This window comes from Macaca nemestrina, chromosome 1 (genome assembly GCF_043159975.1).
Source record: "Macaca nemestrina isolate mMacNem1 chromosome 1, mMacNem.hap1, whole genome shotgun sequence".
NCBI lineage: Eukaryota > Metazoa > Chordata > Mammalia > Primates > Cercopithecidae > Macaca > Macaca nemestrina.
Window position 1 is genome coordinate 181,728,412 of NC_092125.1, and position 27,050 is coordinate 181,755,461.

Here is a 27,050-nt window from a genome sequence, read left to right on the forward strand (position 1 = left end):
AGGCTTTCAACCTGCAGCCTCCCTGGAGGCTCCCAGCACTCTCCCTGGACTGACTATATTTCATCTGCTTGGAATGCTCTCTTCTACTCCCCATCTTCTACCCTCATCCAGCTGCTGAGCCCCCACTCAGCTTTCAAAACAGCTCGCACTTCACATCTTCTATGAAACCTTTCCTAGCCCCCAGCCAGAGCTCTTTATTTGTTCCCTCACTTAATGCACCCCACACATAGAAGAGTCACAGTACCCATCATACTTGGATGCACTCATTTACTTGTCTGTCTCCTGAAAGCTCCTTGCAGACAGGAAATGAATCTTGTTTGTCTTTGTGCCTACTGTGCCTAGCATACGGCCAGACACGGAGGATGCAAAAATATGTTTTGAGTAAGTTTATGATGTTAAGTATTTGGGTTCATTATTTTATTGTCCAGTGAAGACTTCCTGCGTGCCTACTCTGTTCTAGGCCCTGAGCTGTGAAATAGGCAACATTCCCTGGTCTGAAGAAGCTCGATCCAGTGAGAGAGCCCACAGTAACAGTCATAGTCCAAGTGGTCAGGGCTGTGACAGAGGGATGTTGGGGGAGCATAGAGGAGGAACCTGATTCTCCTGGGGTCAGAGAACATGATGCCCAAGCGGAGTCTTGAAGATAAGTAGGACCAGTCAAGTGAAGATTAGAGTTAAGGGTGTTCCAGGCAGGGGCATAACCCTGGCAGAGGCAAGGAACAGCCTTGTGGCATCAGGGAACCATAAATCACTGGATGGTGTGAGTCTGGAGTAGTGTTGCCCAAAGAGGGGACTCGTGCCACTGGAATTGTGCAGGATGATTTTCTGTATTTATTTTCTAATACATATTTGGATATGTATTAGAAAAAAATATACCAGCTTGCCAAGCCCTTCTCACTAAGATTTTTTTTTTTTTTTTTGAGATGGAGTTTCACTCTTGTCGCCCAGGTTGGAGTGCAGTGGGGCGATCTCAGCTCACTGCAATCTCTGCCTCCAGGGTTCAAGCGATTCTCCTGCCTCAGCCTCCTGAGTAGCTGGGATTACAGGCACTCACCACCATGCCTGGCTAATTTTTTGTATTTTCAGTAGAGACAGGGTTTCATCATGTTGGCCAGGCTGGTCTCAGACTCCTGACTCCAGATGATCCACACACCTGGGCCTCCTAAAGTGCTGGGATTATAGGCATGAGCTACCACACATGGCCATTCTAAGATTTTTTTAAAGGTGAATTGATTAAACACTTATTAGGTGCTTACCTTGTGTCAGGCACTATTTATTCTAAGTGTTTTAAAGTATTACGCATCTAATTTAATCCCCCTAAAACCCTCCAAGATATGTTCTTTCCTTATCTCCACATTTTGTGTGTGTGTGTGTGTGTGTGTGTGTATGTATGTGTGTGTGTTTAACAGATGAGAAAAGTGAGGCACAGAGAAGTTGTGTAACTTGCCAAAGTCACACAGCTAGTAAGAGCGTAGAACCAGTATTTCAACCCACACGGTAGTCTGGCTCCCAGAGCCTGTGCTCCTAACCAGTTAACTTCACTATACAGCAAATGTCGTAATCATAGCTAATATATATTTAACAAGGCACTATGTGAAATGTTTAGCATTAATTATCTCATTTAAGTCTCTTTATAAACCAAGGTAGGTACTATAGAGCATGTCCAAAAATGAGGTTCAGAGAGGTTAAATAACTTGCTCAAGCTTATACCATTAGCAAGTAGTGGAGTCGTATAAATCTATCAAATGTATTTAGGAACACGGATAGAACACATGAAATTAAATCTTAGTGCAGTGTTTTTAGGAAGGTACTTGAAGAAGACCTTAATTAATTGGTTAGGTTTGGGCAGGTCGAGGTAACCCATCTCTGCCCAACTCAACTCCCTGAGCTTTCTGCTATTGATCACCAGAACTTGCCTATTTACATGTTTATCTCTCCTCCTAGGCTTCTACTGCATGGATTGTGTCTGATTTGTTTCATTATCCTAAGGACCCAGCATAGGGTAGATATTCATTAATACATTTTACTTATTCAGTGAAAAACATTTATTGAGCACGCTGAGCCAAGTGCTGCCCTGGCACTTAGGATATAATGAATGATGAACAAACAGCTGCAATCCTTACTGTCATGGAACTAATGGGGAAAGAGACATTAAACAAATACTTATAAAAATATTAATTAAAAATTGTGTAAATAAATGGGTAAACTATATGGTATGTGAATTATGGCTCAATACAGTTGTTAAAATTATGATATGTTCTACTTGAGTTAGGACTCTTGTTATTGCAAGTGATAAAATCACAAATCAAACTAGCTTTAATAAAAAAAAATAGAATTGGCTGGGCACAGTGGCTCATGCCTGTAATCCCAGCACTTTGGGAGGCTGAGGTGGGCGGATCACTTGAGGTCAGCCTGGTTTGAAACCAGTCTGGTCAGCACAGTGAAACCCCGTCTCTACTAAAAATACAAAAATTAGCTGAGCATGTAGTCCCAGCTACTCAGGAGGCTGAAGCAGGAGAATTGCTTGAACCCAGGAGGTGGAAGTTACAGTGAACTGAGATCACCCCACTGCACTCCAGCCTGGGTGACAGAGCAAGACTCCATCTCGAAAAAGGAAAAAAAAAAGAGAGAATGTATGAGCTCCTGTAACTGGGAAGTCCATGAGACCCAGGGTTCAATTGCACTCTCCATTTCTCAGCTTTACTTATCCCCTCAGCCTCTTTCTATAGCCAGACTCTCTGCATGGGGAGTTAGAGGGATGATGGCAGATTCATGGCTTCCCAATTCCTGCGAAAAGAGACCTTCTCTCTCCCAACCACTATGTATCAATAGCAGGGAATATTATGATTGGTCACCTGTGAGTCATGTGCCCATCTCAGTGGCTGCGGGAGGCAAGTATGGCAACATAGTCCTAATATAACTGTTTAAAATGGTGGTTTCCTAAAGGAGGGAATGAAGGGGACAGATAGAAGTTAACATAAGTCCACCACAAGTGCTATGAAAAAAGTGCAAGAGAGAAACCTAATTTTAGGCTGGAGAGTTAAGGTTTTCTGAGAAAGTAACACTTAAGGTGAGAACAAAAGGATGAGAAAAAGCTAGCCAGGCAAAGAGTAGAGTGTGGGGAGGGGCATGTTCCACATCAAGAATAGTCCCAATGTGGGTTAAAGTGTGAAATATTCATGAAATTGAAAGAAGGCCATGGCACAGGGACTAAATAATCAAGGGAGAGTAGCATGAGATGAGGATGGACAGATGGGCAGGGATCAGAAGGTACAGGATCTTGTAGACCATGTTAAGAATTTTGCCAGGATATAATCAGATCTGGGAACAGTGATGGGGGATACTCAGCCTCACCCAGTGCCTACCCCTCTGCTGTCTCAGATATTAAGTCAGTTTCAGTGGTGTCTTTGCCAGTACAGTAATGCCATTCTCTGATTTATGGGATCCCTCCTCAGGATTCCCTTTCTTGTAGCTTTTCTCAGCTCACTCAGTCAAGACTATTGATACGGCTAATGATTCACATTTATTAAAGCTGTGAGGTCAGGCTTGGTGGCTCACACCTGTAATCCCAGCACTTTGGGAGGCTGAGGCGGGTGGATCACCTGAGGTCGAGAGTTCGAGACCAGCCTGACCAACATGGAGAAACCTCATCTCTACTAAAAATACAAAAGTTAGCCAGGTGTGGTGGTGGGTGCCTGTAATCCCAGCTACTTGAGGCTGAGGCAGGAGAATCGCTTGAACCCGGGAGGCGGAGGTTGCGGTGAGCAGATATTGTACCATTACACTCCAGCCTGGGTAACGAGCAAAACTCCGTTTAAAAAAAGAGAAAAAAAATGCTGTATGTGGTTGGCCTTCCATATCCTCAAAGTTCCTGGGACTTGGTTGAGATCATATAGATGATGAGGCAGGTGGGTGTTTAGGAGTAGAGGAGTTTTAGGGACTTTTATTTCAGGAAGCATGACCTTTTAGGGTTCTGCCTCCATGTGCCCCTCGGAAAGGGGCTTCTTGTCCCTTTTCCTGGATCTGACTGGAGATCCGGCCAGAACCTAGGGAGGCTAGTAAAAGGGAAATGTGCTTCTGCCTACAAAGGAAGGAGAGACCATCCACAATATAGTTTTTTGTTTTGAGACAAGGTCTTGCTCTGTCATCCAGGCTGGAGTGCAGTGACACAATCTTGGCTCACTGCAACCTTCACCTACTGGACTCAAGCAGTCTTCCTGCCTCAGCCTCCTGATCCCAAATAGCTGGGATTATAGGCATGCACCACCATGCCCAGCTAACTTTTGTGTTTTTGTTTGTTTGCTTGCTTTTTTGGTAGGGATGGGGTTTCACTGTGTTGCCCAGGCTGGTCTCAAACTCCTAGGCTCAAGTGATCTGCCAGCTTTGGTCTCCCAAAGTGCTGGGATTACAGGCATGAGCCACCATGCCCAGCCTAAAATGTAATTTTGAAACACACACATACCATCATAGTGTAGTGTGAAAAGCATGCCCAGACTAGGAGTTAGGAGATTCAGAGTTTTATCCTGCTTCTGCTACTACTTTATAATGCGACTTTGAGCATTGCATTTGCTGTCTCTGGGTCTCAGTTTACCTATCTGTAAAACATGCAGTTTGGATTTGTTGTGTAGGAAGATCTGTTTGGCGCTATCTCACTTTGATTCTGTGATTTCAATTTACCCAACTCCCCATTCATCACTCAGACCCCGCAGACCCTCATACACTTCCTTGTTTATTTTAGGTGCTCAATAAATGTGTGCGTGTGTGTGTGTGTGTGTGTGTGTGTGTGTGTGTTTTCTAGATTGAGAGCAACTATAGGAACCTTGCATCATTGAGTCTGGTTGCAGAGAAAGAAAGGCCTGGTTGGCAATGATTATAACTAACAGTGACTTAAAATTCACAATATGCTTTCATGAAAATCCTCTTGTGACCTTTGCTGTCACTCCTAGCATGGAAAGCTGCATTATGATACTATAGTAATACAGTATCTGTATTGCTGTATAGTACATAGTATATTATCATCAGTACAGTAAATCAGTGATTTTCTGGATGAAGAAGCTGAGTCCAGACCACTTGCATTTTCTTGCACACAATGAGCTGTGCCACACTTCTGTGTCTTTATTTTCCCACTCTAAGGTTATGTAACTTTTCTAAGCTATGTAAGTATTAGATGGCAGGCCCCGTACTCAAACTCAGACTTTGGACTCAAAATCCTAATGTTGTCACGTCATCCAATGGTGTTTTTCCAAAAGCCTGTCATAGTTTCTCTTCACATTTCCACCCTCAGTCACAAAGTTGGTGAGATTGCTTTAGATTATGCTGCGGTAACACACAACCTGAGTCAGGAGCTTAGATAATAAGGGTTTCTTTCTCACTCATTCCATACCAACTACAAGTCAATTGCAACTCTGTTCCATGCATTTTCTTACTCTGGGGTCCGTTTGGGATGGCTCAACCACACAAAGCCTTTTAAAGCTTCTTTGGGACTTGGATCACATCACTTCTGTCCACATCCATTGGCCAAAGTCAGTCACATAATCAAACTTGATGTCGATGGAGTGGGGAGACGTATTCTTCCCACAAGGAGGCACTGCAAGCTAGTGGTAATGTGGAGGTATAAAATCTCTTTCAGGGAAGGCAGTTTACAGTCACTGAACACATCATGGACTCTGGGGGCACAGAGGTGAGTGGGTTCCCTTCCCTCAAGATACACACTGACTAGGGAAACAAAATTGTACACAGATAATTATAACCTTCTTTGGGTCAATGGCTATGCCGGTCCTCAGCCTGTTTGCTATTATTCTTCACCTCTCCTGTTCTTTTTCCTGCAACCTTTTCTGAGGGGTTGACCTTTGCAGGCTATGTTTCCCAGGCTCTTGTGATAGTAGCTTCTGGCTGGGACTAGCCAAGGGAAGATATTGGCAGGTGATTGGAGATGCAGAAAAGGGAGAAATCCAGGTATTTTCCCCCTGCCTTGGCTGGTCCCCCAGCAGGGGCTGCTTCTCTACTGTGACTCCTGTTCTCATGGTTCCAGCTTCTTTTAGCTCTAATACTAGTATTTTTTGCTTTTGACAATCTCTGGGTTTCCTCAGTATTCTGTTTAGCTTCTTAGTTCTTCCATCACCTATATAAGCAATTCCTTCTGGTTTAAAGAATAGTTCCCATTTTTCTGGTTGGAGTCTGACTGAAACAATCACACAAAGTGCCATGAGAGTGCAGGGGAGAGAGACATTGTATGTTCTGAGTGGTAGAGGTGTTGCGGGGAAGAAAAAGTGAAGCTTCTCTGGGATCAGTAATTCCACAGGTGAGTAATGAAGATGATTGGGAGTAGGAGCTAGAGATTAATAACATGAGCAATGGCACAAAATGAGGAAGCGCTGATATTTCTGGGGCATAGTGTGAGCCGGGAAGATGAAGCTGGGGAAGTAGAGACCAGGCCTTGCCAGGTCTTGGGTGTTCAGCCAGTGAGGCTGGATACTGAATTGATCAGACCTCTTTAAATTCCAGTGACACAAATCCAAGTCAAAATAGCTCAGGTTACAGGGACAGGTGAATAGCTGAAGCAAAATGGAATAGAAGGTTCGTCCAAGGTGGCGGATGGATTGTCCACATGACACTCAAAGTTCCTGAGAATGAAAACAAGCCTTGAGTAGAAAGGAAGACAGTGAGTCCCGCTGAGCCCAAATCATCAGTGACCAGAGGATGTGAGTTGAAGGTTGATAAATGACAGAGATGAGGCAGTGTCAGAGCAGGATGGAGAAGGGATTTGAACTGTGGAGGAGACATGTTCTGGAGTAGTGTTGGGATGAAGAGAGGTGAGTTTAGCTGGTTGCAAGTTTCTGAATAGAATTCTGAGGTCGGCCGGGCACGGTGGCTCAAGCCTGTAATCCCAGTACTTTGGGAGGCCGAGACGGTTGGATCACGAGGTCAGGAGATCGAGACCATCCTGGCTAACACGGTGAAACCCCCGTCTCTACTAAAAAATACAAAAAACTAGCCGGGCGAGGTGGTGGGCGCCTGTAGTCCCAGCTACTCGGGAGGCTGAGGCAGGAGAATGGCGTGAACCCGGGAGGCGGAGCTTGCAGTGAGCCGAGATCCGGCCACTGCACTCCAGTCTGGGCGACAGTGCGAGACTCCGTCTCAAAAAAAAAAAAAAAAAAAAAAAAAGAATTCTGAGGTCATATTCAGAAGCAGGCAGTGTGGATGCAGTCTGTGGGTCTCTGACAGCTGCCTTTGGACACAATTGATAAACATCATTTTTGAGGGGTGGGGGAACATCTCAGATTCAGTTAAGAACTGAGCCCCATTTAAGACAGCAGAAATGTCGCTGTTTTGAAGCCAATTAGGAGGAGAAAAGGACTGGGGGCTAGTCTGGTTAATTGGTTGTCATCTTCCTGGCCTCACTAGATTCTCAGCTCCTAAGAGTCCTTATTAATGAACCTGAGGAAAAGGTTACCTATGGACCTACTAATGAAGAATATTTCAGGAATCTGACAGTAATTGGGTGGGGTGCATTTGGGGTTATTCTGCTAAGCAAAAGAGGCCCTTGAGCTGGCTAGACCCATGAGTTGGTAACTTCAGTTCTCACACTCCGGGTACCTTTGAGATGACAGTAAAGACATCTCCTTGGCATGACACAAGAGCTCCCCCTGTTTGGCCCCCTATTGACTCATCTCTCACCACTTAGGATTTTCTGCTCTAAGGATAACAAACTGCTATGGCCCTTTTGGCATAGACCTAGGCTGATTTTGCCCCCTTATCTGTGCTGTATTCATGCTGTCTCCCCTGCCTGCTGTGCTATGCTAGACATGCCTGTGCTCACACATACACTCACAGTGACGTGTCTTTGTCTAGTTGATATCTGCTTAAGCATCAGCTTCTCCAAGAAACCTTCCCTGGTCTCCAGGCTTGGTTAGATGCTTTCTGTGTGCCCTGACAATCTACCCTGGCTTCCCTCCATTCCAACACTTATTACCCTGTAATATTGTCAGTGTGTCTATCTTCCACATAGACTAGGGGCTCCTCAAAGGTAGGGGCTGTGTCTGATTCACCTCACTGTCCCCAGTGCCCAGTACAGGGTCTACCATGCTCATTGAGCTGAGCTTTCATGACCCACACTATCCGTATCCCCTCAACCACACCCTCCTTGCTCATTCCCACCTCTTTAATTCAACTATTCATTCCACCAACATTCACTAAGCAGCTACTCTTCTAGCTGGTGCTGGGACTCAGAATGACATAGTTCCTGTTTGGGGAAGCTCCCTGTCTATATGGACTTCTGCCATGCAGTGTAAAAAGTGCTATGGCAGGAGGAAGCACAGAGGAGAATGAAGATACCATATGTAAGCTGAGTCCTGAAGAATGAGAAGAAGTTAGGTGAAGAGTCTAGCTTAATTATTTTTAATGTAATTTATTTGTGTATTCATTTATTTATTTATGGTCTCGAACACCTGACCTTAAGCAATCTTCCTGCCTTGGCACCCCCAAAGTACTGGGATTCCAGGCTTGAACCACTGGCACCTAGCCAGTTTTGCTCAGTTTTGACTTTTTTTTTTTTTTTTTTTTTTTTTTGAGACAGAGTCTCACTCTGTCCCCCAGGCAGGAGTGCAGTGGCACAATCTCAGCTCACTGCAACGTCCCCCTCCCAGGTTCAAGCGATTCTTCTGCCTCAGCCTCCCAAGTAGCTAGGATTACAGGTGTGTGCCACCACACCTGGCTAATTTTTGTATTTTTAGTAGAGACGGGATTTCACCATGTTGTCCAGGCTGGTCTCTAACTCCTGACCTCAGGTGATCCACCCACCTCAGCCTCCCAAACTGCAGGGATTACAGGCGTGAGCCACCGCACCCGGCCTGAGTTCTGATTTTAAAGGCTCACATCCTCACTAACTTCAAGAAGCTTCCTCCTCCTCTCCTTCCCTGCCAGCCTCTCCCTCTCCTGCATCCCTGCATGACCTCTGGTTTCCTCTATCTGGGTTAGAATGTTACAGCTTGTTCTGTTGCTGTTCCAACTGAGAGTGAGACAAGGAGGCATAAGGGATAGACCTCTGGCCCATCTCTGAGTCTCAGTTTTCCTGTCTGCAAATTACAAGTGATAACCTTTACCTTGCCCCACCCCACTCACATGATTGCTTTTGTATTTGTGAACTGTTAATGTGAACTGCAGATGTGAGAGACTGATGCCTTTATTAGTATGTCTTTTCTACGACTATAATTGATCTTCCTGTATCTGTATCTCTAACACTCAACACAAGACATGACACAAGGTCAATGTTCAATAAAGACTTGGTGGGCCAGGCACCGTGGCTCATGCCTGTAATCCCAGCACTTTGGGAGACCGAGGCAGGCAGATCACCTGAGGACGGGAGTTCCAGACTAGCCCGACCAACATGGTGAAACCTCATCTCTACTAAAAATACAAAAATTAGCCGGGCATGGTGGGCACCTGTAGTCCCAGCTACTCAGGAGGCTGAGGCAGGAGAATTGCTTGAACCTGGGAGACAGAGGTTGCAGTGAGCTGAGATTATGCCACTGCACTCCAGCCTGGGTGACAGAGCAAGACTCCGTCTCTCAAAATAAATAAATAAATAATTAAAAAAAAAAAAAAAAAAAGACCTGGCTTATTGATTGATCTTAAGTGATGAAGACAAAGACCCTAGGAGACAGTAGAGGTTCAAGGAAGCTGGGAGTAAGGTGGGCCAGGAACATATAGGAAAGAGAATTGCCATGTATTCGCGTGCCAATCACGTCATACACTTTCATGGGTTTAATTTTCATTACTATCCTATGGAGTAGGTAGTATTCACCTCATTCTACAGATGAGGAAACAGAGACTGGGAGCAATTAGGCAACTTGCCCAAGATCACGCAGCTAGTAGCTGCCCTCTGTACAATGTGGCATGTCCTCCCCTCAGTGCCACTTCCTCACAAGGGATTTGTACCCCTGGCCTTGAACTGTGTCCTCATCTTCATCTGAGCTGAAAACCTATTTACTTATTTACCTGTCTGCCTCTTTATTAAATAAGCAATACATTCCCCGCACCTCCCCAAACACTGCCACTTGTGATAAGGCAGTCAAAGACTGGGTAGTCAATTTTTGTGATGTTCATTAAGGAAAAACGATATGCTGGAGGGTCTCTGAAGCTGACTGGGTTTCTATGGCCTGAGGATAATGAGCCAGCAGCTGCCTCCTTCATCACATGTCCACAATTAGCAGGCACTTCTGCCGCTTGTCTTTCTCAGGTCAGGAAATGGGCCACGGGAGAGGCTGTCAGCTGGAGGGGTGGGCTGGCAGGAACGGCGTGTGCCTTCCAGCCAGAAGGCTGGGAAAAGAGGGGCTTGGTTTATACCTGGGCTGCTTCAGCCCTCTCTGTGGACGGTGGAATAATAGGGAGAAAGAGGGAGGGGGAAAGAGATCCCTCCTTTGTTAGAGAAGATGATAAAGGAGGGAGAAAGAGATGGATAGGAGGTGGGAGGAACAAGTTGAAAGAACAGAAAGAAACTGTCTTTATAACAGGCCACTTTTTTACAGCAATGTATTCATCCTCTCACTCACTCCTCCCACCTGTTCTTGGTAGGAAGCCACTGTTGTTTTCCTTATCTGACAACAAGGAGTCTGAGAATTAGAGAGGTTAAGTGAGCAGAGAGGTGAAGTGACTTGCCCAGACTCAGATACTGTTAGTTGGATTAAAGCAGAGGAGGTCAAAGACACTTGTAAAGGAAGAAAAAGGTATAATTGGCGGGGGGGGGGGGGGGGGAGCCAAGTGAAAGAGAAAAGGGGGAAGAAATGAGAGGCAGAGCTGTGTGTGGACTTTGCAGACAGCCAATCCCAGGTCTAAACCCAGTTTCCGCTGATACAGCCACATGACTGTGTGAGTTATGCTGTCCCTCATATTCTCGTTTATAAATTGGAGATGTTATTTACCCAACTGGTTATTGTGAGGATTAAAGATGATATCAGTAAAGCTCCTAGCATAGTGTCTGGCATATAGTAGTTGCCCCAAAGATATTAGGAATCCCAAGGAGAAAGTGGAAGGGACACAGGGGAAAGGCTCCGAAAGAAGGGAAAGAGGAAGGCAGACAGACAAGAGAAGTGGGAGAGGGCCAGGGACTGATGGAAAGTGCCACTTTTGCTTCTAAGGGCTGCCACCAAGTTGACCAAGATTCCTCAGGTAGAAAGCAGCCTTTTTGAAACAGGAGGGCCTTTGCTGTGTCTCTTGGGACAACCAAGTTCTGTTCATCACAGAAAGTGTCGCTAAGGGTCTCAAGATACAAAATAGACAAGAACGTTGCACACCTCAGATGTAGTTTTCCCTGGGCCTTTTGTTGGGTTTGTGGAGGGAGGGTGAGATCTGTTGGATCATTTCAGTGGAATTCAGGGAGGGGAAACCCCACTAAGTGGAAATAAACCAGTGTGGCTATGGGTGGAAAGGGCAAAGAAGACTTATTCAGTGTGAATCTTGAGGTGCCTCCTAGAGCCCAGACTGGAGCTGGCCAGCCTAGGGGGAATGAGAGGCAGGGGAAAGAGGAGGAAAATCCCTGTGAAAAAGTCCAAAACTGGGGTTTCTCATACTGGTGCTTTTCCTTATCTTGGGCAAGCTAGCTTACTTCTGTAAGCCAGTGTTTGCATTAGTGAAGTGGAGAGGATCTGACTGACACTTCTTCCCCAAGGGCAACGTGAAGATCAAATAAAATAATCTATGTGATAAGTGCTTTGGAAACTGTGAAGTGCTGTGGACACACATTTATGCATTTGTTCTGTCAGCAAACACTAATGACCCCCTTTGTGTCAGGCACAGGGCTATACATTTCACATACATCGTCTTGCCTGATCCTTGAAATAACTCTATGAGGTAGGTAAAATTATCCCTTTTTTACAAACCAGGAAATTGATTTGTAAAGAGAATAAGTGACTTAGCCTGGAATTAAACAGCTGGGCAGTGGTACAGCTAGGATCAGTCTGACTGAAAGACCAGTGCAGGAAACTCCTGCCCTGGGCCGTCTCCTTGAAGCAGAATCACCTGTCCGTGGAATTGGGCCTCTTTGCTTCACTCCTGAGCACTGGAAATATTAATCCAGAGTGCTTGGGCTGAGGGCACAGAAGGGTTCCAGCAGAAGGGATGGAAAAGGCCTTATCTGTATCTCTCCTCTTTCCAGGGTTTGATTTCTTTGAAGCCAGTGCGAAGGAGAACATCAGTGTAAGGCAGGCCTTCGAGCGCCTGGTGGATGCCATTTGCGACAAGATGTCTGATTCGCTGGACACAGACCCCTCGATGCTGGGCTCCTCCAAGAACACGCGTCTCTCGGACACCCCACCGCTGCTGCAGCAGAACTGCTCGTGCTAGGCAAGGCCCACCTTCCTGACCTCCCCTCGTTGTGGCCCCACACCCAGTCTGCTTCTCCCTGTTACACACTGTCCACTCTCAGCCCCGACCAAGATGAGCTGCTGCTGTTCTTTGCCTGCCCCCAGGGTTCTCTGCAGATGTTCCCAGTAATAGATACTCAGCACTAGACTAACAGAACAGGTCACTACATGGGTGGAGATTCACTTTGCAGAAGAAGACTCTGTTTTATGAAGGGGATTCACTACAGGGACTTAAAAGCAGTCTCTTCTCTGCCTTTAAAATGAGAGTTCCTCCATTTACCAAAATTTGACACACCCACATTCTTCAGGGGCATGCCAATTGCGTAAAGTGAGGCTGGCCTGCATAGCTAATCCTATTAAAGACAACTTCCCAAAGCACAACGTGCTTGTTTCCTATCGGGCTCCCTGTGGGGCTTTCTCTCACTGCAAGTCAAGCTTGGGCTCTCAAAGCCCTGTGCCTGTTACCACGGATGCCCACAGGGCCTGGGCAGTTGCTGTGGTGACAGGCAGAGCTAATCTTCAGAGAGCTCAGACTCTCTAATGATGCTGAAGGAGCAAAGGCTGAGTCAGAAACACACTTAAGAGAAAATGATTATCCCCTACAGAATGTCAGAGGTTCCTGCTATAGGAAAGAGCAGGCACATATGCTCAAGAAAGACAAACAGAGAAAAAGAGAAACAGGCAAGATCAAGACACAGATCACGAGTTTCTGATTTTGCTGCTTTCCAGTTGGTTCTTAACTGTGGGAACTTAGTAAAATTGGCGATTGGTTCTTAGACTTCTAGAACCTGAGGATTTGAGAGTTGATGGGATTCCCAAATTTCCCTAGTTTGACTAGTCAATTCTAACCTTCCTTTTTCTGACAAGTGACTGTCAAGCCTGACAACCAAATCTCTTTCTTCTAAAGCACACCTTCTAGGCAGGGACAAGAGCTCGTTTTCCACACCATCTCGGTTAACTCTCATACAAAGTTTTCCTTGCTTCAAGCTCAAATCTGCCTCCTGGAAATTCTTCTTCTTCCCTCCCTGTTGGTACCAGCTCTGCTGTCAGAGACTTCACAGTCTCTGCCCTCTCTGCCCTGTGACACCCTCGGACTATTTGAGAACACGAATCATGACTCCTGGGACTTGCCTTTTCTCTAGGTCAATACCTCTATAATTCCATCGGCTGTTCTTCATAGGCTCTTCTCCCCATCCTGCCCCTTTCCTGCAATCCATCTTTTAATTGCTCTTGAGCAGTCTAACTGAGAAGTGTGATTTGAAGCAAAATAAATCTAAGGCGGTATGACCCTGAAAAAATTGAGAAAATTGAACTCAAAGATCCCGATCCCAACCCCATTCTCCTGGGAGTGAAACCTTAGTTTCTACCAGAGAGCGTGGGAAACCACTTCTGGTGGAAGCCCCTTAATTAAACACCTGAGGAAAAAAAGAAAAGAAACTCAGAGACCAGAATGAATTCGCTCATTATTCTAACTTGCTTGGCCACAGGGACGTATTTGGTTTGGGCTGAAATAATGACATAGAACTGGCAATGATTCCAGAAAATCTTTCTTCTATATCATGGTCTGAATCCTCAGCCGCCTCAAAAGTCAACGGGCCGGGGGAGTCTCTCCCCAGTTTTCTCTTCATTTCAAATGAGGCTCATTGTCCTAGAAAAGTACATTAACTAGCAACTAGTCCAATGACTAAATAAAAGGACCATCCAGGGCACTGTGGCTCACACCTGTAATCCCAGCACTTTGGAAAGCCAAGGCAGGAGGAACACTTGAGGCCAGGAGTTCGAGACCAGCCTGAGCAATATGGTCAAATTCCATCCCTACAAAAAAAAAAAAAAAAAAAAAATTAGCCACATGTGGTGGTGCACTCCTATAGCCTCAGCTACTTGGGAGGCTGAGGCAGGAGAATTGCTTGCACCCAGGAATTTGAGGTTGCAGTGAGTTGTAATCATGCCACTGCATTCCAGTCTGGGTGACAGAGTAAGACCCTCTCTCTCTTTATCTCTCTCTCTCTCTCTTTTTTTTTTTTAAAGGAGTCAGCTCTACAAAGATGCTGCTTTCTTTGATGCAATGCAGAGAACAGAGCTTTGGACTTGGAATCAGGAGACCTAGACTCTGTCATTAAATCAACTGTGACTCTGGACCAGTTACTCCCCATTTTTGAGTCTTGATTTCCTACTTATAAAATGAGGGAGCTTATTTGGATGATCTTTAAGGTCCCTTTTGGCACTAATAACTTGGTGACTCTTTTTTCTTACCTTTACCATTTCAGTTGATCCACCAAACAAACCTGAGAGATCAGGATCGGTATCCCAGTGTTGTCTTGGCCAACTCTGATGTCATGCTTACTCTGTACTAGACATTCTTCCAAGCATTTTACATGCATTAACTCATTTATCTTCCCAACATCTTGTGAGGGAGGCACTACAGTGAGCCTCATTTGAAGATGAGGAAACAAAGGTACAAAGAGGTTCTAGCTTGACCTCTAAGGTCACATAGGAAGTAAGTGGTAGAGCTGTAGTTCACATCCAGGCAGTAAGTTCCAAGGTCTGTGTTCTTAACCACATTCTGGGCTGCATCTTTTATAGACAAACTATGATCCAGAGGGATTATGAGAATTGGATCACATACCAAGAGAGTGTTAAAGCCACATTAGGATTCAATTCCAGGGCCATCAGTTTCCAAGTCCACTGGAGAAAAGATGTATATCTCTAATCTGTTAACAAATTGCTCAACTACTCAGACTAATCCGAGGTGATGGATGTCTCATGCTCAGGAAAGGCGAGTCAGTCTCTGAGGCAACAGATCCCATGGGCCTGGGTAGAAAATGCCCAGTGCTTCCCAGTCCCAAGTGCTGGCTTTCCCTGTACCTGCCTCTGCCAGGCAACACTTAGCAGGCTCCCAAGCAGCAGGAGCCTCCATGCTCCACTTTGAACAGCCTCCATGCTCCAGCAAGGGGGCATTTGTGAAGAGTGACTTGATTAACTTTTCTGACCATGGGTATAATACAGTTGCTTCAGAGGGCAGTGATTCTGGGTGTGATTTTTACACTGTAACATTGTATACAGTGTCACAGATAATTACTGGTTTTTTTCTGGTCATTAACACTCATCTACTTTAGTACTGGGATTTCAGACCAAGGTTCTCATGACCCCTGGATATTTTAGTATCTGTATCCAATAATCTTTTCTCTCCTACTGAATATTCAGGCAAAGATCAAATTGTTTTCTTTAAAACTGTCAAATTCTGTAAAACTCAGGAGCCAGTTCAAGGAAACAGGCGTCTTCACAATAGATGGAATCAAGAGTTAAATGTTATAGTGGCAAGCTCATCTACTGGGCAACAGACAACCAGACCTACTTGTGAGATGGCAGCTCCCCAGCCCTGCTCTGTGACCTCATTTCTGTCAAATGAAAGGCAGCAGCTTCCAGCTGATTGCAGCATAGTGGTCATCAATCACAGTAATAGCGCAATTAGCCACCAAGGTTCAAGCTGCATAATATGTGTTAGTGGCAACTTGTCCTGGATTTAATCTTCCTAAACAATCCAAATAAAATATTTAAAAACTCTTGACTTCTGGCTGGGCGCAGCAGCTCACACCTGTAATTCCAGCACTTTGGGAGGCTGAGGTGGGCGGATCACCTGGTTCAAGACCAGCCTGGGCAACATGGTGAAGCCCCATCTCTACTAAAAATACAAAAATTATCCAGGCGTGGTGGCGGGCACCTGAAATCCCTACTCAGGAGGCTGAGGCAGAGAATTGCTTGAACCTGGGAGGCGGAGGTTGCAGTGAGCCGAGATCGTGCCACTGCACTTCAGCCTGGGTGACACATCAAGACTCCATCTCAAAACAAAACAAACAAACAACAACAACAAAAAAAAACCTCTTGACTACTAAAGAGGCAAAAGTAGGCCAAAAGTGGGATACAGTATTGTGTTTGTTTATATCTATTTTAAATGCATGTGTATCTGTAAATACAAAGTGATTCGTGACTTATTGTCTCCTCAGTCTGTAGCATTATTAACTTCTAGGAGCAGCAGTCGGGTATAGTGTACTGAATGGTCACAGACTCATTGATCATCAGATCTGGAAAGGAGCTTAGAGAAGATCTGTTCCAGCCTCCTATCTTATAGAAGGGAAGGTTGACGTCCAAGGATTGGAAGGAAATCTCCTAATTATTCTGAGAGTACTGCAGTGATGGCGCCAGGACTAGGTCCTGGATCACCTCTAAGAAGACACTTAGCTATTTGAGTATCGACTAGGGCCTAGCATTATTAAGCACTAGATAAATACAGGTGAAAAGAAATGATCCCTGCCTGCAAGGTCCTTATGGTCTAATGGAGGTGCTGTTTCTAAAATATTGTTATCCCAATTTGGTAGTCAAGGAAACAGTCCTGGAAAAGTTAACATGCTCAAGTCACCCACTAGTATCATTTGAACCCTCCTCTCTCTGACTCATGCTCTTTTAAATTTTTTTCTTCAGATTGTCTTAGAAGGGTAGGTGGGATATACCCTCTGGTAGTACCAGGCGCCCAAGGATTCTTAGAGTTAAATAACCTCAGTTAATTAAATAACCACAATTGCTTGGTGACCGAAGCCTTATAACGTCTGTAGAATAATACCTTTCTCCAGACCTGACTCCCCAACTCTTATCACCTGCTCCTGCCGCCACTAAGCTCCTTGCTTGGATATCAAGTATATCCAGGAAGGCTAAGAAGTATATGAGGAATGTTTGTTTGACTTTGTTTGCCAACAGTTTGGGGGAAAGGGGAAAGAACTACAATAATCAGTGTCCTGGGATCTCATTGATTTCCGATTCCCCGTCCCAAGCCTACACCCAATTACCTGCCATAGTTGGGGAATCAAGTAGCATCCTGTGGCTGGAAGTAGATGTAAAACACTAGTCCATGAGATATAAATACTGTTAAATGATGGCTTTTTAAGGTCCTGATCTGTTATATGAAATAGGCAAAATTCAAATTTATTTATTCATTTATTTTCTCAACAAATGAATATATATTATGTGCCAGGATGCAAGTAGTGGCAAATTAGGCACCGTTCTTGCTTTCATGAAACGTATAGCTTCATGATTTAGTCTAGACATTGTCAAATCATCACCCAAATATAATTACAAAGTACTCTAAAGGAAAGGCACATGATGCTCTGAGAACATTCACCTGCGAAACCTGAATCACCTTTGAGAAACTGTTTCAGGGGCTCTTGGAAGTCTACTGCTCCCAAATATCTCTGCTACCCACTGGCCATTGCTTTACATTCCTCAACTTAGCTTTCATCTTTTAGTGCTAACCTTTGATGGCTGATCAAATACAAATGCCCCAAGAAGAGTAAGGATACGAGAAGGAATATCTGTACCTGTGAAACATTGTTAGGCTGCCTGGCTATGAGTTCATTGTTGTTTTCTGAAGGACATAACCAACCACTCCAAAACGTATAGGCTTAAAACAACAAACATGTATCATTTCTTATGATTCTGTGGGTTGACTGGGTGGTTCTTCTGGCTGAGGCAGGATGGTCTAGGATAGCTACATCCATATGTCTGGGGTCCCAGCTGAGATGACTGGGGCTGTTGAGGTCTTTCTCCCTGTGGTGTCATCCTCCAGAAGGCTGCCCAGATTTGTCCATATGGTGGCAGGAGTTTCCTCAAAGCAAGAGAGGGCAAGACCCAACACAGAAGCACTTTTCAAGCTCTGTTTCCATCACATTTGCAAATGTCTCACTGATGAACACAAGTTCCCTGGCCAAGCCCAGTTTTAAGAAATGGAGAAATAGGGCTAGGCTTGGTGGCTCAGGCCTGTAATCCCAACATTTTGGGAGGCCGAGGCATGCGGATCACTTGAGGTCAGGAGTTCTAGACCAGCCTGGCCAACATGGTGAAACCCCGTCTCTACTAAAAATACAAAAATTAGCTGGGCGTGGTGGTGGGCATCTGTAATCCCAGCTACTCGGGAGGCTAAAGCACAAGAGTTGCTTGAAGCCAGGAGGAGGAGGTTGCAATAAGCCTAAATCATGCCACTGCACTTCAGCCTGGGTGATAGAGCCAGACTCAGTCTCAAAAAAAAAAAAAAAAAAAAAAAAAGTTAGGGGAATAGATGCCATCTCCTTATGGGAGGAGCTACAAAATACAGTGACCAATTTTTCAATCTACCACAGGAAGCATCCTCAGTTCTCTGAAACTATGTCTGGTACGTGTCTTGGGGTCTTAAAACGTGGCTCTGATGGTATCACCAAAGACAAGTGGCAAAATCGTTTAGGGCAGGGCAGTCTTATCATTTGTTTAGTAGTTATCCGAAGGATTTACTTTGGAGGAATCAAGACACTTCTAGATGAAGAAGTTTTGATGCTTGTTAAACAGTCCATTTGGATACTTCTTAGCTATCCTCGAGGGATGAATCTGACTTCTCATTTCACAGGATTCACTGTAGATAATGGTTGTAATTCCTACCTGAAGTTCCTGGCCAGAAGCCCAGCAGAAAGATTCAGTATATGCAGAAAAGATGACTCCAAAAACAGTTGGGCCTTCTGTTCTAACTGTACTTCCTTCCTTGACATACTCGTCTAGTCTCGAGGCTTTAAATGTCAAGTCTTTGATAATAACATGTGTACCTAAGTGCCTACTGGACATTTTCATGTCTCAAACTTAACATGTCCAAATTGAAACTTGTGATTCTGTCCCCAAACTTGTTTGAACCCCAGTCTTCACAGAAAACTGGGTGCCATCCTTAATTCTCTGATTTTTCTCTTTTTCTTAGCCTCCTTGTCTAATCTAGCAGCAGATCCTAGGGTTTTACTTCTAAATATATCTCAAATCTGATCATTTTTCTCCATTTTCATTGCCATGACCTTGGTCCAGGCCACCATTGTTTTCTGCCCTAGAGAGCTACCACAGAGTTCCTAACGTTTCCCTACTCGCATAATTACTCCCCATTAGTCCATTTCTCTCACAGGAGCAACTCTCTCTATATATATTATTTATGTATTTATTTTTTGTAGAGACAAAGTCTTGCTATGTTGCCCAAGCTGGTTTCAAATTCTGGCCTCAAGCGATCCTCTTGCCTTGGCCTCCTGAGTCACTCGGATTGTTTGTATGAGCCACCTCAATGGCAATCTCTTAAAAATCTAAATAAATGAACAGCTCAGTAACACTGAGGTTTACTTCAATACCCCATACGAAAACAATCCAAACCTTGGCAAGGTGGTGAAACCCTGTCTCTACAAAAAATACAAAAAATTAATTGGGCATGGTAGCCTGCACCTATAGTCTCAGCTACTTGGGAGGCTGAGGTGGGAGGATCGCTTGAGCCCTGGAGGTCAAGAATACAGTGAGCCATATCCATGATTGTACTTCTGTGCCACTCCAGCCTGGGTGACAGAGCAAGACCCTGTCCCCCCTCTCAAAAGAAAAAAAAAGAAAAAGAAGAAAAGGAAAGAAAGAAACGAAGAAAATTCAGAAACTTCCATTATTAATAGTACCTATTTTATTGATTCTGTTTCTAGCCTGAATCTGCTTCTAACTTGCTATAGGATCTCTGGTAAATCATTTCCTGTAATAAGCAACTATCACCTCTCTCATTGTTTCTTTCAGAAATAGTAATCTCTTCTTTAGTAGTACTACTACTCCCTTACCCAAACCAGGTGATTCTAGTGAAGACTGTCATTAAAGGGAGCATGTGACCAAGCAGGGCCCATCAGAATCTTTCCCTAAGATTTTTATAAAAGCTGGACCTATTCTTTTTCCACTTGAGTGGCAAATATGTGAAGATATGAGGTCTAAAACTGTGATGGCTTATTCTCCACTCCTGTGTAGATTCTGGTCTATAGTAAGAGAAAACAAGGCCATTAGGCAGCGGGCAGCAGAGACAGGTGAGAAAGAGTGTGGCCTCTGGTTTTCCAGTCCCTGATTCTGGTTTCTTGAGGCTTGGCTGATCACCTCTTCCTTTGATTCTGTTAGAAAGCTCAGTGTATCTTTCTTTTTTTTTTTTTCTGAGATGGAGTCTCGCTCTGTCGCCCAGGCTGGAGTGCAGTGGCCGGATCTCAACTCACTGCAAGCTCCGCCTCCCGGGTTTACTCCATTCTCCTGCCTCAGCCTCCCGAGTAGCTGGGACTACAGGCGCCCGCCACCTCGCCCGGCTAGTTTTTTGTATTTTTTAGTAGAGACGGGGTTTCACCGGGTCAGCCAGGATGGTCTCAATCTCCTGACCTCGTGGTCTGCCGGTCTCGGCCTCCCAAAGTGCTGGGATTACAGGCTTGAGCCACCGCGCCCGGCCAGCTCAGCGTATCTTTCTAATAAAACCCCCCTTTGCTTTGCATGTTGGAGTTAGGTTCTTATCACTTGCAACCAAAAATATGTTGTCTCCTCTTTGGTTCTCAGTTTTCTCATTTATATGTCCTTCTAGCTCCAAAGTATAGAAATTCTAATTAAAAAAAAACAAAAAAAAACAAAAAAAAAAACTGGGTCTTTCCGAAAATCCCGCTGATATGGACTTTCTGATCCAGACTGTATAATCTGGAAAAGAAGCCTACCCTCATCTCTAACCTCTCTTCCTGTACCTGAAGGAACGAAGAAGAGGGATTTCTCAAGGTGAGAAGCAGTTCTCCATGGACACTGATGACAGCACAGGCAAAGGTTCCTATGACTAGGGATCACTGTCCACACAGAGTCTGGCTTCCCAGGTTTCCAGCAGGTAGACGAAACAGCTAACTCCACTGCCACTCCTTTCTCCACATCCGTTCCTATTTCTCAGCCATCTCAGTGACATCCACCATCTTGAGAGTCAACTACTGACTAGACTGAGTTGTGTGCTTCTGTTTACTTCTCTTCTGTCTTTTTCAAGTGGCCAAATAGCAAACGCTTAAATAGGAAGTCTCTGGGAGACTTGAATAAAAGACTTTGGTTGGTAGAAAATCATGTTACAGAAAGACTAATAGACAGCAAAGTAAGTCAGCAAGTCCCTGAGCAGTAGGATTAGGATTCCTGTCTCCTTTCAGATTCGAATGCATCTCTTTCTGGGGTTAACAGTGGACTGGGATAAAGCTAAGAGGTTGTGTAGCTTGGGTTAAGTCATTCTTATCTCTGGGCTTCAGGGGCTTAGACCAGATAGTTTCTATGGGCTCTCTTGGTGCTGATGCCTTGGGGTTCTGTGGCTGTTTTCTGTCAGAGCTGCAAGGGGCAAACAGGATTTTGGCAGCAATCCTTTCATTACTAAAGCTTCCTTTCTTCTCGGGTGCAGTGAAAAGAGCCAAGGCTGTGTGACCCCCTCGTCACTTAGCCAGGTGTATGGTCCTGGTTTCTGAGGCTGCCAGAAAGTATCTTAGCAATTTGTGTCTGGTGGTCCATGCCTGACTATCCTAGGCTAGGTGTTCCTAAAGAGTAACAAGAAGAAGAAGAGAAACAAGAATCTCTGACACTTGTTGAGAATAGAGTCCCATTTGTTTGAGAAGAGACACCAAGCAGCCATGTTTATGTGCCAGAAATGCATTCCACCTCAAGGAGGACTAAATTAATGGACCAGTGTGTGCCAGGCTAAGCTGGGCAAGATCTGTCTGAGGACAAACTCTGCCATGCAGCTAGAAGCCTGGAAACTAAAAGGACTGCATGTAGTAAACTATCTTCAAACCCCTGTAAGCATCAGACCACAGGATGAGGTTTCAGAAAGTCATAAGGCAGAGTAGTTAAGGCTACAGGGCTTACAGTCTGACAGACCTGGGTTCGATTCTTGGGTCTTCGTCACTAACTAGTTTTGTGACTTTGGGAAGATGACTCCGGAGCCTCAGTGAATTTCAGTTACTTCATATGTAAATGAAGTAATAATATCTACTTCACGGGGCTGTTGAAAGGATTAAACGGAGAATGGGTGTAAAACCCTTAGTGCAGTGTCATGCACACACGGTAGATGCCGAACGTGTGATGTTGGCACTACACAAAGTAATCCCAATCAGGCAGAGGTAGGCAGGCAAATCTAATCCAGGATCTTTTGTAAGGGGACTGAGAACCAGAGAATGGAGAAAGCCAGTGTAAACACCGTGAGCAAAGGAGCAAGAGAAGGGGTGTTGTATAAGTAGGAGATGGAGCCTGGACTTACTAATTGGATCAGGGTAGAAGAATCCAGCCAGGACCAAGGGAGGAGAGTCCAGGAAAATGCCATGAGCAGCTCTGTAGCATGACCTTGTTGGGCTGGGTTAAAGTAGGGGCTGCCACCAGTCACCTGATGGAAAGGTACCTCATGCACTTCCTCCTTCCCCCGGAGATCAGCCTCCAGGAGTGAGGAGTGAGCCCAGAATGAGAGTTTAGAGTGCTCTGGAGCCTTTGTTAGAGGTACCCTTCAACACTCAGAAAACCAGGATTCCAGAGATCTGGGTTTGAGTCCTGACTTTGCAGCATACTAACTGTGTGATCTTGAACCAACATATTTCCACCTAATGAGGCTGACAATCTTCCCTACTTCACAAAATAGTTATGAGAGTCAAATAAAAGTACATTTTAGAAAGTGAAATGCTGTGGACATTTAAGGTGGAGCCACTGTGAGAGTCTTGGGGAGAAGATGGTATTTGTCTCAGAATGAAACCGAATACACCCCTCCCAGAGACCTTTCCAAGGATCCCCTCCTTCCTTTAGCTCCTTCCCCCAACCTCAATACACATTCCTGTCCCCGGAACCTAACCTCACCAAAAATACCCGGGCCAACATGCCTTACACCCAGAGGTTTGGTTGGCTTCAGAGAAACTTCTGGAGGCTAAAAGCAGCCAAGAAGAATCAGCCACTACAAGCTGGGCCTGGATGAACAGAGCAGTGAGCTGTGATGGGGCTGGGGTCCAGGAGGAGCAGGCAGGAGACATAATATTCAAATATTATAACAAAAATCATTGATCATGTGTTTGGCGCTTTACAGTTCCCAAAGCACTTTCCCATCCATGCCCTGATGATCTTTGATACAACACTGTGATGTGGGTTTTATTATTCCCAGTACAGATGAGGAAAATTGAGGCCTGCGTCAGTGAAGCAATCTATCCAAGACTACATAGAGAAGGCAGTAAATGGCAGGGTTAGTCTCAGAACAGGGTAGCGTCTGTACCCCCTGCAGTGGGCAGTCCTAATTCTGAACTTCACCTATCTGGGGGTAATAGAGGGGAGCAAGAGGAAGGCTACTGAAGAGAACACCTAAACATCTGTTTTGTCTACATATGACTTCCTCTGCTTGTGGGAGAGAAGGAAGGAAAGGAACACATTCCCCTTGCCAGCCCCACAACCCCAACAAAATTAAACCCTGGAGCAGGTTGAGCAGCAGCGGCTTCCCTCAGATCCAGGAGCCAGGGGCAGATGATCTATCTCTGCGGCCACACAGAGATGTCACCGTATGCAGTTTGCATGTCATCTTCAATTCCCCGAACTGCTCTTTCTAATTTATTCAACCGGGGACCAGGCTGGTCTCATCCAACCTAGGAGATGCAGTATGAGCAGAATTCCTCAGGAGGAACAATTAGCAAAAACCGAAGTTGTCTCTCGATAGGCCTGAGCGGAGAGAGGAACAATAGCTCTCATGTCTCTCCCCATCAGATTCGAATTAAGCAGATGTTCTCATGCTTTTTTCTTCTTCCTATGTTCTGTATACTGACACCTGTTCTCAGTGGCATATGAAATATGAAATGTCATGTGGTGTTGTGAGTTTGTATAAATATAAAGGAATATATATACACAGTAGCAAAAGAGAAGATCTCATTTACAAATGTCTATGGTGTTTCCTTGTTCTGTGTTGATCTGTTTTGTGGATACAAACTGAATTTTCTTAATGTATCTTCTATCTCTATTATAGTGGCAATGATGGTATATGCATTAAAGTTCTTCTGAATTGTGTATCATTTGTAGAGTGACTCTTTCCTGAGTTTGTGCTAAGAACTTCGGGCAGAGGACACTGGCCGCAGCGACTCATGCCTGTAATCCCAGCACTTTGGGAGGCCAAGGTAGGTGGATCACTTGAAGTCAGGAGTTCAAGACCAGTCTAGACAACATGGCAAAACCCCATCTCTACTAAAAATACAAAAATTAGCGAGATGTGGGCACCTGTAGTCCCAGCTACTGGGGAGGCAGAGGCAGGAGAATTGCTTGAACCCAGGAGGTGGAGGTTGCAGTGAGCTGAGGTCATCCCATTGCACTCCAGCCTAGGTGACAGAGCAAGACTCCGTCTCAAAAAAAATGAACTTTGGGTAGAGATTCTTGCATTCAGAGATCTTTAAGAGGAACTGGAAAATAGATCCAGCACTGATGCAACAAAAGACACAATATGATACAATAGCTCATGATGGACTCAGGAAAGCGGGGTATCAGGATGGACTACAACAATCAGGGAAGGCTTCATGGTGAAGGAAGGACTGACATTGCAAGAGGTCAGGGAGTGCCTATTAGTGTGCACTTCTGGAGACCTGATGGGCTGTGGCTCTGTGCTAGGTGGTATAGAGGTTGCAGAGAATAACAAGGGGCAATGTGTGCCTCCCAGCAGCTTACCTCAGTATTAGCTCATAGTGGAGGTTTAAGATACATTGCTGGACGGCACGTGGGAACAAGGCTGCTGAGCTGGAAAGCAGAGAGTCCACAGGAAAATGAAACCAAATGCAGACAGAACTCGCAGCCCCAGGAAGGGGCAAAACCTACTCCCTACCCCCACCTCTCCTCAAAAAGTTTAATAAGTCTAAGCAGGCAGCATATTCAGTCCAATTTTACTCCATCCCCACCATGATGTGCTAGAAACCTTTTCCCTTTCTTAGCCTGGTTAACTCCTACTCATCTGCCAGCACTCAGGCATGGGGACCCCGGTGGGCCAGGGAGGTCACAGAACTTTGGAAGCACAGAGCAGAGATAATGGAGGTGTCAGAGATGCATTCAGTTGGAATTCCTTTCCCTCCCTCCCTCCCTTCCTTCCTTCTTTCCTTCCTTCCTTCCTTTTATCCTCTTCCTCCTTCTCCTTCCTTCCTCCCTCCCTCCCTCTCTCCCTCTCTCTCCCTTTCTTTCTCTCTCTCCTTTCCTTCTTTCTTTCTTTCTTTCTTTCTTTCTTTCTTTCTTTCTTTCTTTCTTTCTTTCTTTCTTTCTTTCTTTCTTTCTTTCTTTTTCTTTCTTTTTCTTTCTCTCCTTCCTTCCTTCCTTCCTTCCTTCCTTCCTTCCTTCCTTCCTTCCTTCCTTCCTTCCTTCCTTCCTTCCTTCTTTTTCTTTATTTCTCCCTTCCCCTTCCCCTTCCCCTTCCCTTCCTTTCTCTTCTTGGCATTTTAAAGATCCCTGTATAGGATTCTTTCAATTACAAGGGACATAGACCCACTTTTAGTAGTCACACAGTAAAAGAGGGGATCGTGGTGCGAGGGAAATTAGTTAGCTCATGTTACTTATAAAGCCCAGAGCTAGATCTAGCTTCAGGCATAGATAGAAGCAGGTGACTAAATTATATTGTCAGAATTCTCTCTCTCTCAGCGTCACTTTTCTGTGGGTCAGCTTTATTCTCAGGCCACTCCAGCCTTATCCTACTCATATAGCCATCTGGACAGAGAGAGAATGCCTCTCCTTCAGTAGTTTTGGCAAAAGCTCCGGTCATGCTTAGAATAGTCTAGGATTAATCATTATGCCAGGGGATGGGGTGTTCTGGTTGGCCAACCCTAGATTTTATGCCAATCTTGAGTTGTAATGTGGGGTCAGTCCCACCCAAACCAGATGAACTGCAAGTGGAAGAGGCATGGTTGCCCCAAAGGAAAATTAGGGTGCTGTTTCCAGAAGAGAAGATAATAGATGTTGTCCAGGCAAACGTACCAGCTAGTCACAGGAGCTACAGAATCAGATCACTCCACAAAAGACATCCAAAAACTGGACTGAGAATGAGAATGGGTTATACCCTCAGGATATGGGGATGGAAGGAACAGGATGGGTAGGGATGTGGGGAGGGGCAGAACAGAAGCAGCCAGCTGAGGGCAGAGCAGTCAAAGGTCAGTACATGTGATTGAACAAGCCGTGTCCTGCTAAGGGGGCCAGAGGGAGGCTAAATAGGAGTTGAAATCAGCCTAGACTCCGAGTGCAAAGCCTTGTGTCCCGGTGTGGAGCTGCACTAGGAGAAAGGGCTCTTTGGTGTAATTCACACAAGGGTGCTGTCTCCTCACTAAGCCATGAGCAGAGGGGCAGCATCCATCCAGAGTGGGCACTGTCTCCACTCTGCACAAAGATGCAGTCCTGGGTTGAATCATATCCTCCCAAAAGATATGTTCAAGCCCTAACCTCTGGTACCTGTGAGTGTAAACTTATTTGGAAATAGCATCTTTGCAGATATAATCAAGTTAAGATGAGGCCATACTGCATTTGGGTAGACCCTAAATCCAATGACTGATGTCTTTAGAAAAGAAAAGAGAGGGAGATTCAGACAGAGGGACAAAGGGAAGAAGGCTTTCCAGGGACGGAGTCAGGGATTGGAGCACTGCAGCCATGAGCCAAGGAATGCAAAAGATTGCTGGCAGCCACCGCAGGCAAAGAGATGGGCATGGAGCCGGTGCTCCCTCAGAGCCTCCAGATGCACTGTTGACACCTTGATTTTGGACTGCCAGCTCCAGAATTGTTAAGAGAATCTGTTTCTGTTTTCTGAAGCCACCCAGTTTTGTGGTACTTTGTGACAGCAGCCCTAGGAAAGGAACCCAGGTGCTATATGAGCTAGCA

General features: G+C 45.1%; 1 protein-coding gene across 3 annotated transcripts in view; it reads left to right on the forward strand.

The window, feature by feature from the left end:
* LOC105495047 (RAB3B, member RAS oncogene family) overlaps positions 1–24,224 on the forward strand; it is a 108,013-nt gene extending 83,789 nt beyond the window's left edge. For all 3 annotated transcript variants that reach the window (XM_071093036.1, XM_011764195.3, XM_011764196.2), the window contains one exon: positions 12,152–24,224. In XM_071093036.1, coding sequence (XP_070949137.1) covers positions 12,152–12,339 — 188 coding nt within the window. In that variant the 3' untranslated portion in view covers positions 12,340–24,224. The remainder of the gene's footprint in view (positions 1–12,151) is intronic.
* The last annotated feature ends 2,826 nt before the right edge of the window (positions 24,225–27,050 follow it).